At 47.3% G+C, this 12867-nt stretch overlaps 1 protein-coding gene across 1 annotated transcript; it reads right to left on the bottom strand.

Moving 5' to 3' along the window:
• Positions 1 to 3277: 3277 nt before the first annotated feature.
• LOC146072816 (uncharacterized) lies at positions 3278 to 11922 on the bottom strand. Its single transcript, XM_083180013.1, has 2 exons — positions 11763 to 11922; positions 3278 to 4961 (listed from the first exon to the last, which is right to left on the bottom strand). Exon 2 carries the CDS (start codon positions 4560 to 4562, stop codon positions 3513 to 3515), a length of 1050 nt encoding a protein of 349 aa, XP_083036139.1. The 5' UTR covers positions 4563 to 4961; positions 11763 to 11922; the 3' UTR covers positions 3278 to 3512.
• Between the last annotated feature and the right edge of the window lie 945 nt (positions 11923 to 12867).

Genomic DNA, 12867 nt, shown 5'->3' with positions numbered 1-12867 from the left:
CCCATATACCCTCTCCCTATATCTCCTCCTATTACCCCATATACCCTCTCCCTATATCTCCTCCTGTTACCCCATATACCCTCTCCCTATATCTCCTCCTATTACCCCATATACCCTCTCCCTATATATCCTATTACCCCATATACCCTCTCCCTATATATCCTATTACCCCATATACCCTCTCCCTATATCTCCTCCTATTACCCCATATACCCTCTCCCTATATCTCCTCCTATTACCCCATATACCCTCTCCCTGTATCGCCCCCTATTACCCCATATACCCTCTCCCTATATCTCCCCCTATTACCCCATATACCCTCTCCCTATATCTCCTCCTGGTACCCCATATACCCTCTCCCTATATCTCCTTCTATTACCCCATATACCCTCCCTCTATATCTCCTCCTGTTACCCCATATACCCTCTCCCTATATCTCCTCCTATTACCCCATATACCCTCCCTCTATATCTCCTCCTGTTACCCCATATACCCTCTCCCTATATCTCCTCCTATTACCCCATATACCCTCTCCCTATATCTCCTCCTGTTACCCCATATACCCTCTCCCTATATCTCCTCCTGTTACCCCATATACCCTCTCCCTATATCTCCCCCTATTACCCCATATACCCTCCCCCTATATCCCCTCCTATTACCCCATATACCCTCTCCCTATATCTCCTCTTGTTACCCCATATACCCTCTCCCTATATCTCCTCCTATTACCCCATATACCCTCTCCCTATATCTCCCCCTGTTACCCCAAATACCCTCTCCCTATATCTCCTCCTGTTACCCCATATACCCTCTACCTATATCTCCTCCTATTACCCCATATACCCTCTCCCTATATCTCCTCTTGTTACCCCATATACCCTCTCCCTATATCTCCTCCTATTACCCCATATACCCTCTCCCTATATCTCCTCCTGTTACCCCATATACCCTCTCCCTATATCTCCTATTACCCCATATACCCTCTCCCTATATATCCTATTACCCCATATACCCTCTCCCTATATATCCTATTACCCCATATACCCTCTCCCTATATCTCCTCCTATTACCCCATATACCCTCTCCCTATATCTCCTCCTATTACCCCATATACCCTCTCCCTATATCTCCTCCTATTACCCCTATATACCCTCTCCCTATATCTCCTCCTTTTACTTATTACTTACCTTAATAACCGGCATCACCTGAATGCCCCACCTGCACCTCAAATCTCTAAGCACCTGTTATGTACTCCGTTACCATGAGTACAATATGATAGGTCATGGGGTTGAATCCTGGAAATGACAGTATTTTGAAACATGTTCTTTAAATAAAATAGGATGTGACTGAAGGTCTGGGGTATGACCGCTAAGGAAACGTGTTATTCAAAATAAAGGATCATGGGGCAGATGTATTATAGCATCGCTTATCGCCTGCTATAATACTTCCTGCTTCGCCTCATTAGCGAGAGTTTACACTGATGCGTTGTCTCCTGTCCCCCGGCCGGCTCGACTGGGCATGCGCAGGATCTCGCTGCTCACGTGAGATCCCTAGCGCAGCCCAGAGCTAACAGCAGGGACGGCGCTGTCCCTGCTGTTTAGATAGGGCTTTACAAGCCTGCTGCTGGCGAAGCCAAAACCGGCATTGGGCGGAACGGTCAGCGATGCTGACCGTTCATACATTTGGCCTGCTATCATTTAGATAGCGCCCCTGTCCATATCGGCGCTGCTATTTACCGCATCCCGGCTCCTTCATACATAGGGGAGAAGCGGTATCAGTGCACAAAACGTGCGCTGGTACCCCTTCTCCCCCCCAAAAACGAACGTTCATACATCTGCCCCATGTAACTAAATGGTACATAGCTCTCAAATGAAGTGCATAAATGATGCTATTAGAGGATTTGTGTTCTGGCAGTATAAGTGGTCTATAGATGTACATACGGTATATATCACTCCTCCCATTACTCCATATAAACCCTTTACTTTTCTTACAGCCCCCTCCGATTGTTATTATGGTGCCTCCGTTATTTGATTACCGGCTTCCAGCCCCAGGACCCCGGTCATTGGATGTCTGCTGTAAAGCGACGTCAGTTGATGGGGTCACGGAGATGGCCGTCAGATGGCCGGAGATTGTGAAGTGCACCGGAACACCGATCACCGGGTAAGTGTGGGGAAGGAGGGGAGGGCAGGTGTGTGGTGGGGGTGGTGAATGCTCAGCACATGCCCCTGCATGCAATAATTTATACACCACTACGATGTATTCAATTATCGCATCACATTTTGGGGCGATATTCTCACATCACATTTGACTCTGAGAGGCGTATTGTAATAAATCTGATAGATATATTTCCTCCTATTACCCCATATAACATCTCCTTATAGGGCAGATTTATTAAACCTGGTGAAGTGATAAATTTGCTGGTGATAACACAGCAGTCAATCACCTCCTCGTGTTACAGAGTGGATTTGAAAAATGACAGCTCAGAGCTGATTGGCTGCTGCACTATCACCTTCCACTTTATCACTTCTCCAGGCTTAATAAATCTGCACCTGTTTCTCCTATTACCCCCAGATATCATCTCCTTATAGCGTGATGTACTGGACCTCGCCGGTGCGTCCTGCTAAACATTGCATGGGCATCGCATTAATACTAATCGCATATTCACTAACATATGCGATAAGTAGCACAAAGGACAGCTCATCTGATCAGAGCCGTCCTTGTAATGCCCGTCCATCAATGCCCTTTCAGAGCTGAGAGCCAGGAGAACATGCGCGCTTACGCAGAGTGCTGCTGGTGGTCCCAGGGCATGTTGAGAGGGATCCATGTCAACCAGCGCTGCGGAAAGAAGTCCATAACTTCAATGGGGGTAGCATCACCCTCCACACTGGAGACCCAACCTGCAGAATTAGTGCAATCGTAAATGCGGTGAAAACCCTGAAAAACTTTTGTTTACCGTATTTCACGTCTGGTACATATATGTCATACTGGGGGTAGACTTATTAAGCTTGGTGAAGTGATAAAGTGTCTGGTTTTTATCACCGGCCAATCAGCTCCTAATTATGAAGTTACAGGCTTGGTTTGAAAAATGACAGGTAGGAGCTGATTGGCCGGTGATAAAAAGACACTTTATCATATGACCGAGCTTCATAAATCTACCCCTCTATTACCCCCTACAACACCTATTACTGCATATAAACTATCCTCATTATATTATCTATAATGTCCATCACTTTATAGCGCACACATCCGGCTTTCACAAAACACAGTAACTATGAAATATTTATACAAGTTTATTGAACAATTGACATGGCATATATACAGTCAGGGTGCCAACGTCCCTCGCATGTAACACTATACCCACTGGCTCACAGCAGTAACAATGACACATTAATCATCTCCCAGTCTTAAGCAATATCACTGGCATGGCAGGTTTTGGGTACCGCTTGCTAGAATGTCAGTGCTTGTGGGTATATATTTGGCATCAGTCTTTATAGTCACATAGCAGCCGCCAATTAGTTCTGCACGTCAAACATTTGCCCTCTCTCAGATGTCCAGCCCTCGTGTCCATGCGCTCGGCACTTCAGTCTTAGTTTGTGGGGCAGTTTTACCCCACCAGCTTGCTCCTGGTGGGCGGAGTACTCTGAGGGGCAGCAGCTGGACCCCCCCTCTTCACCACAGCTGTCCTCACTCTGGTAACCTGAATGGACAGATTTGGGAGACACCAACTCCCCTGCGACTTTCATGTCCGCCGTTCTCACCATCTGCTGGTAAGAGGTCTGCAAATTGTCCGAGTGTGCAAATATGGAGGAACGTAGCGGTGGGGCACAGCGCTCAGGGACCTGCTGGCTAAACGAGTCCAGATCAGCATAGTCCGTGCCAACTGTGTGCCTGCTCTGGGGGTCCACAGTCAGCCCCCCAACTCTGTAGAGTATCACTCCCCCGCGGGGGCACTGTCTTGGAGATGTATTTTTGTCCTCTGAGTACATATTGGAAAAGTCATTGTCCATAGGTCTCCCATCACCGTATAAAACTGGCACCGGGCTGCCCCTGGAAGATTGGTCAGATAGGTCAGACAGGGAGCCCCTAGGGGAATAACTGTCCATTGCTGCACCACCTCCGCTGTCCGCCTCTGATGAGTCTGAATTCATTCCTAAGTAGGAGGAAGAGTAGGTTGAATGCCCACTGCTGCACAGCAAAGATCCAGAGTCTCCACCATTGCGGCCTCCTAGCCCACGGCTAGCCTCGAGGAAAGAGGCAGCTGAGATGAGCCCGTAACGGAGTTTCAGCTGGAGCAGCTCGTTCCTCAGCCTCCCATTCTCCTCATCCAGGGCTGCCACCCTCCCTTCCAGGACTAGGTCATGGAAACGTCTCTTCTCCCTCGACCTCTTGGCCGCCTCATTGTTTTTCCTCCTTTTCTCCCAGTAACTGGCATCCTTCTTCTCGTCAGAGATGAACTCTCGCTTTCTGCGGCCAGTGCCAGCTCCGCTCTGGCTGCCAGAAGCTCTGCTCTTGGCATTCTCCTCCTCACAGCTCTGTGGGTAATTGTCGAGAGGGGATTCCATGATTTCTCTTTGCTCGTTGCACTCCAAGGTCTCACCACCCCTACTGCTCACAGGTGGATGTGTGGCGGTGACGCTGGGTTGATAAAGAGGTATATTTAGGTGGAACGATGTTCCTGGAGATGATTGACAGACGTACGTTTCACTGGGTGGTTGTTGCCATGCACTGTGGGCATCTTACTCTTTAAGCTGTCAGCCGATGGAGGTAGCAGGTTGTGGCACGCTCTCTCTGAATCAACCGTTGCCTTCAGATTAGTCACAGAGCCTTGCTGTGCTGGGTAGGAGACAGCAAAGTCTGGAGCCTTCTTCCCAGCTGCAAGGTAACAATGATTCTCTTGGATTTCCTGCCAGGTAATAATTCTCTGTTTCCTTCGCTGTCAGGTTATACTCTATTGGACACGCCTAGAGAGGTAAGAAAAAAAAACATTAGGAAAGTGATATTGAGTTACCACGCCCCCCCGCAGCCTTTACATAATATGACCCTGCAGATCTTGGCATTGAGCGGACTCACGTTTGACCTGGTTTATTTCAAATGTTAATTACATCAATTATTTGTGTTGTGTAATCTGTTGTGTTATAACACATTGCTATATATACAGCAAACAAACTCATGCTCCGAGATGCGGCCAGTCCATGTGCTTAAGTTCACGTCATTCATCTCTGGTAATTCTTAGAATTATTCAACAGAGGTGACTGAGGATCTTTCTTTGAAACGTATAAGCAAATACTCAGGTGTTAGGAAAATAAGGAAAGCCCGATACATCTGTATCTGGAGTAAACCACACTGAGTGCAAATAGATTTGTTTAGCGTGCAGGGTAAATACTGTATGCTTTTGCATGAAGCCCTTTTGCATGTCTGCTTTATGTTTATACTGCAATATAAATTTGAGTTCGAACACACCCAACCATAAATCAAAATCTCTCTGCCAAGATACGTCTGCCCCTCCTGCAGTGTAGAGCATGGTTTTGTCCGGGCGAACAGTTACTTGTTAACGGAGGTGCTCGCAAAACCGCGCGCAATTCTAATGTTCACGCAGTGGATCAATTATTTGCTACTGGGAAAATACAGAAAACCTCAACGGCGTTACACTGAGTGTACGCACAAAGGCGCCGTTGCGTATGTCTAGGATGGGATTTAAAATGGAGCGGCGAAGAGATAGGCGTTCAAGCGGGTGACACGAAATGAATGCAAAAAAAGGGTAAGTAGCGTGGGCGTGCTAGCGGTATCATTGCAAGCGGCTGCGTTCTCAGGCCCCTGCCACAGTGGCCAAGATCAGATGGAGAAACAATCGTCCATAGGGCTGGTGCCCATGTTGATGGAGCACGTGATGGCGGGTTGACTATAACGTACCCTCCAACATGACCCATTCTATTAGATACAAAATGCTCTGTTCCTGGACTTCCATTAGTTACAGAGGTTGGACTCCAGCACAGTCCAAAATTCAAAGAGAGGGGTCACATCAACTGTCAGTGAGTCCAGGACAGTGATGTTTGGAGTGGCATTAGGTGTGGCTCCCCTTTTTGAATATTGGACTGTGCTGCAGTCCCACCTCTGCAACTGCCACTGGCAGGGAAGTCCAGAAACAGAGCATTTTGTACCTAATGGAATGTTGGAGGGTATGCTATAACCGCTGGCGGTGTTACTGTCTGCCCGGGTACTAAGAGTGGGCGTCTCAGGGTTTACACACGGGAGAGGCTGAAATTGGCATTCGCGCATTAGTGCACCCGTGTCTCTGGCAGAAGATGCTGCCGCAGACATGGAAGCACCCACCTCTGAGCCAGACCCCCATCTGGAAGTAGCCTACAGTATGGGGGTCCTACCTCATGAAGTGTTGATGGCATTATGTCAGTTGTTCTCTGAGTTATTTCTGTTTTTCTATTTCCCCCCATATATTATATGCGGCAGGAGAGGAAGGGTTACCTGCTGGTGATCTAGGACAGTGATATTTATTTTTCCCCCAGACATAACCCTGGCAGCCTACCCCTGTGTGTTCCTGTATGTGTGTCAGTGTGTTAGTATGTGGGTGCACACCCATCTGCTCCACCCTCCCTTCTTCCTCTGTCCACGTGCCTGGTCCTGCTGCCATGTGACTAGCCAGCGCAAGGCACGGAAACTAGGTCAGGATCTCATACGCAGACCTGAGGGCACCCTGCCAGAGACGGAGTGACCAGTGCCGCCAGAAACCCGTTCGGTGCCAGACACCTAGTGCCCTCCAATTCATGGGACTGCCAGAGATCTTTTGCCCTGCGATGCCAGAGACTGGTTCACTGCCAGGCACCAATACCAGAGATCTGCCTGAGACCTATTGTTCTGTGATGCCTGGGACCCTTTCACTGCCAAACACCTAGTACCCTGTAATGCTACAGACCTACTGTACTGCCTTGGCACCTAGTGCAATGCAATGCCTGTGACCTAGTGACCTGCAATGCCAGAGACCCATTCACTGCCAGAGACATAGTGCCTGCAATGCCAGAGACCCATTCACTGCCAGAGACCTAGTGCCTGCAATGCCAGAGACCCATTCACTGCCAGAGACCTAGTGCCTGCAATGCCAGAGACCCATTCACTGCCAGAGACATAGTGCCTGCAATGCCAGAGACCCATTCACTACCAGAGACATAGTCAAGTGCCTGCAATGCCAGAGACCCATTCACTGCCAGAGACCTAGTGCCTGCAATGCCAGAGACCCATTCACTGCCAGAGACCTAGTGCCTGCAATGCCAGACAGGAGGCCATTTATCCTGTACAGTATGTATCCTTGCACTGCATGTCAATGTCCATGCACAATACTGCTTCCATGATTGTTCTGTGTGCTCTGTTGCCCTGCATGTGTGCACACTCATGTACACATAAATGCACAGTACAACTTCCTGTGCTCTGTGTGCTGGGTTGCCCTGCATGTGTGTACACATAAATGCACAGTACAACTTCCTTTGTTCTGTGCGCTGGTGTCATTTCCTGTGTGTATCCTTGTCCTGCTGTGTATGCAGCTGCACAGTACCACTTCCCTTGCATACTGAATGTTATTCTCAGTATATACTGTAGCTGTACTATATATATATATATATATATTTGCATAGTACCACTTTCCTTGTTCTGTGTGATGGGTGCCATTCCCAGTATATATCCTCACTGCACAGTACTACTTCCTTTGTCCTGTATGCTGGGTGTTATCCTCATTATCCTTGCCCCGCATGTGTGTGCAGCGGCACAGTACCACTTCCCTTGTTTGGTGTTCTGAATGTATTTCCCAGTATACAGATATATATATATATATATATTTACCTGTCCCAGTGGCCATGTAGTGGGATGTGTATGGGTGCCCGGGTTACAGAATGCATTGTGTGGTTACGCCATGTAGGTAGGGATTAGTGGGTGCTGGAACCGTATGACGGGATCAGGAGCTTGGTGGGAATGGAATTCTAACACTAAGGCGGGGTGAGAGAGGGAAGATCAGTCACCGGCGGCACGTGTGTCTGGCAGTTACACGTGAATAGTTGTCCCTGTAAGTCATATTATCAGGAAGTGCTGGAAGCTCTTGTGTAATAATTACATGCTTTTATTACCGGATACGTAGCGTGTCAGCTCTCCAATGCAAATATCCATACACATATGGTTTCTTACATAAAACAGAATCCCTATACACAGATGTGTATACATCTCTGTAATGGTATACCGATATATACATGTCTAACAACATACACACATGCAGGAGCACTGGAAGCGGAATCCGGGCACACCAGGAGCACCATTTTCAGCTGCCGAAAATAGTTACTAAAGATGCACCTTACACACAGGTGGTATACACCTAACTGCACACAGGCAATATATACCTTACACACAGGTGGTATACACCTAACTGCACACAGGCAATATATACCTTACACACAGGTGGTATACACCTTACTGCACACACAGGCGGTATACACCTTACTGCACACACAGGCGGTATACACCTTACTGCACGCACAGGCGGTATACACCTTACTACACACACAGGCTGTATACACCTTACTGCACACACAGGCGGTATACACCTTACTGCACGCACAGGCGGTATACACCTTACTACACACACAGGCTGTATACACCTTACTACACACACAGGCGGTATACACCTTACTACACACACAGGCTGTATACACCTTACTGCACACACAGGCGGTATACACCTTACTGCACACACAGGCGGTATACACCTTACTGCACACACAGGCGGTATACACCTTACTACACACAGGCGGTATACACCTTACTGCACACAGGCGGTATACACCTTACTGCACACACAGGCGGTACACACCTTACTACACACAGGCGGTATACACCTTACTGCACACACAGGCGGTATACACCTTACTACACACACAGGAGGTATACACCTTACTACACACAGGCGGTACACACCTTACTACACACACCGGAGGTATACACCTTACTACACACAGGCGGTATACACCTTACTACACACAGGCGGTATACACCTTACTACACACAGGCGGTATACACCTTACTACACATACAGTTGGTATACACCTTACTACACACAGGCGGTATACACCTTACTACACACACAGGAGGTATACACCTTACTACACACAGGCGGTACACACCTTACTACACACACCGGAGGTATACACCTTACTACACACAGGCGGTATACACCTTACTACACACAGGCGGTATACACCTTACTACACACAGGCGGTATACACCTTACTACACATACAGTTGGTATACACCTTACTACACACAGGCGGTATACACCTTACTACACATACAGTTGGCACACACCTTTCACACAGGGGGTATACACATTAATACACATACAGGCATATACACCATACTGGACACACAGGCGGTATACACCTTACTACAAATACAGGCGGTATACACCTCACTACACATACAGTTGGTATACACCTTTCACACAGGTGGTATACGCCTTACTGCACACAGGCGGTATACACCTTGCACACAGGTGGTACACACCTTACTGCACACAGGCATATACACCTTTCACACAGGTGGTACACACCTTACTGCACACAGGCAATATATATCTTTCACGCAAGTGGTATACATCTTAGGTGGTATACACCTATTACATACAGGCTGTATACACCTATTACACACAGGCTGTATACACCTATTACACACAGGCTGTATACACCTCACACACAGGTGTTATACACCTCACACATAAGTGGTATACACCTATTACACACAGGCGGTATACACCTATTACACACAGGCGGTATACACCTATTACACACAGGTGGTATACACCTATTACACACAGGCTGTATACACCTCACATTCAGTTAACACATATCACACACATAGCGATGGTACACGGTTCTTTCCTGTTGCCTTGCTGCCATTTTATCCCGTTTCCTGTTATCTGCCCACATCTCCTCTTATGTGCCCACTGCTGCCATTAACTACCGCTGCCTCCTTATGTGCCTGCCACCTCTATTACGTGCCCGTTGTCTCCTTCTCCTGTTATTCATTGAACTGTGTGAATTGGAACCCAGGTACGCTGGGCCTGATAGGAGGGGATACGGTCATTAGGTCTACAACAACTAGGTGGACAAGCATTGGGTCGACACCACTAGGTCGACAGGCAACAAGGTCAACATGGGTTTAGATCGACAGGTCATTGCGGTGCACTTCAACCTGTGTCCATGTCGACTGTCGACATTCGGGTAAAAAAAAAAACAGTGAAAAACCCCATGTCGGCTTTTTGGCTGTCGACCTTGCCCAAGTCGACCTAATGCTTGTGTCTACCTAATGTCCTGTCGACCTTGACCCATGTCGACCTTACTGCCTGTTGACCTAGTGGTGTCGACCCAATTCTTGTCGACCTAACAACCCACACCCGATAGGTGATACTGTTGTACCTACAGTATGTGAATTTATAGTAAAGGGTAAATAACAGGAAAGGTCCTGGTACACTCCTTATATACACACCTTACACATCAGTGGCACACAACTCACATACATGTGATACACACTCTACACAGGTGTATACACCGACCTTAAAGTTATCCCATACATTGCATACAGATAGTACACACCTTACACTCAGGTGACCCACACCTCAGGTACAGCTGCTGCCTCACATACAGTTTATATGCACCTAACATAAAGTTGGCACACATCTTGGGTACATGTCACGTACAGTATAAACCTCACAGTTTATACACTCCTCCTAACCTACAGTTGGCACACCACACACATACAATTGGTTCACACCTCATGTACAGTTGGTACCTCGTATACCGTTAATATACACCTAACCTACAGTTGGCACACCACACACATATAGTTGGTTCACACCTCACGTACAGTTGGTACCTCATGTACAGTTTATATACACCTAATCTTTAGTTGGTACACGACACACACATAAAGTTGGCACACACCCCATGCACAGTAGGCACACACTTATTGGACAGTTGGTACCTCATATACAGTGTATATACTGTACACCTAACCTACAGTTGGCACACACCTCATGTACAGTTTATATACATCTAACTACATACGCCTTTCCTATTGTGCATTCATCTCACATAGGTGGCATATACCCCTTGCACAGTTGGTCCACACCTGACATACATTGGTGCCAAACACACTGTTGGCAGAATGTACCCTTATCTAGTTGTACTGAATCCCGCTTCATGCACAGATGGCACAGTGCTTACGCATTTGGCAGACACCTCACATACTTTCCAGTGCCATTTCCCACAGTATTCACCTCACATATTTACTCACACGCCTTACAGTATACACAGCTGGTACCTAGTGCCCAGCTGGCACATGCTTCCACTACCACACACTGCTAACAACTCATTCACGGACTTGGGAAACACTTGCGCCAATCATCACCTGTCGCAACAAGTGGGGCACCTATCACATCCCATATACACAGTTGTTACACAAGCAGAAGGCACACGTCACATGCCTCACACACACACACACACACACACACACACACACACACACACACACACACACACACACAGTAGGTACACAGCTCACATACAGGTGGTGCACCACACATGCAAACTTACAACATATGAACAGTTGAGGAACACCTGATGTGTAGTGCAATGTACAACACAATGCAGCAGCCGGTGCACACCTGGTACACAGGTAGGGTAGAGTGTAAGACCTGGGTGGATGGGTGCACCTACCTGCCAGCTGAGTGTTTGCCCGGAGTGGTCTCTGCCTGTGTCCTGTTCCCGTGTGTTGCTTTCTCTGCCTGTCTCTCTGTATCTCCTCCTCCAGTGTGTGCTCCACTTTCCTGGCAGCACTCCCCGCTCTCTCTGTGTAAATGTGTGTTAGTGGGTCAGACATTGCATAACCAGACGTCACAATCTGTGTGTGTGTCTGACAGAGAATGGGGGCTGAGGGAGGAGGGGGTGAGAGCAAAGCGCAGGGCCAGACAAGGGAAGGATAGACCATATTGTTATAAATAGATAATTGTCCTCAGGCTCACTGCCCTGCAGAGCTTGCACTCTAGTGAACAGAGCAATGTAGATTAAGGACAGTGCATGCAGGAACAGATCCTACGCAGAGCTTAGCCTACATTCTAATACACAAATATATTCCGGAGAGAAAGATTAGTTCGGAGAAAGAAATCCTGACCTGAAGAGCTTACACTCTTAGTATAGAAACTATGCATATACAGTATATGGATTTGAAGCTGTTGTGCAGTGCTGGTCCTTGTAGTGCTATATTTCGTGGCTTTTGGGTTACCGCCTTTGAATTTTGCCTCTAATTTAGAAACATATGAATGTACTAGTAAGCCCGCTGGAAGCAAATGCTTCGAAAGCTAATCTGCTACCCTGTGATTGCCTCTGTGTTTTTTCATGTGTGATAGAAAAAGAGATGTAGTTTCACTCACTGCCAACAGATGGCAGTGTTTCGGAGACACACAAATGGACACTAGACATTTATGTAGATCAGTGTTTTTCAACCACTGTACCGTGGTAGTACACTAGTGTGCCGTGAGCTGTTCTCAAGTGTGCCCCCAGATCTAGAGATGCCCAAACCAGTTTACAGCCACCACCAGTTCAACTGTTATTTACTGGTCTCTTCTTTTCATTTTACATTTAGTTTATTTTTGTTACCTGTGGGGACTAATGTGATTGTTTTTTTTTTTTTTTATATGGGGCCCAATAGGTTTGTTTTTTTGGTACTTGTGTAATAACTGGGCGCCCTATTTTTTCATCGGGTCGGAAAAATCAGTCGCATCGCATCGCATGCAACGATCCGATTTTTACATTGGATCCAATG

Source organism: Crinia signifera, chromosome 4 (assembly GCF_055691185.1).
Source record: "Crinia signifera chromosome 4, ASM5569118v1, whole genome shotgun sequence".
Classification (NCBI taxonomy): domain Eukaryota; kingdom Metazoa; phylum Chordata; class Amphibia; order Anura; family Myobatrachidae; genus Crinia; species Crinia signifera.
Note: the sequence above shows the minus strand (reverse complement) of the source record. Positions and strands in the feature narration are given on the sequence as shown.

Coding starts and splice junctions, on each gene's coding strand:
- LOC146072816 (XM_083180013.1), bottom strand. CDS start 4,562: ATGGAATCCCCTCTCGACAATTACCCACAGAGCTGTGAGGAGGAGAAT.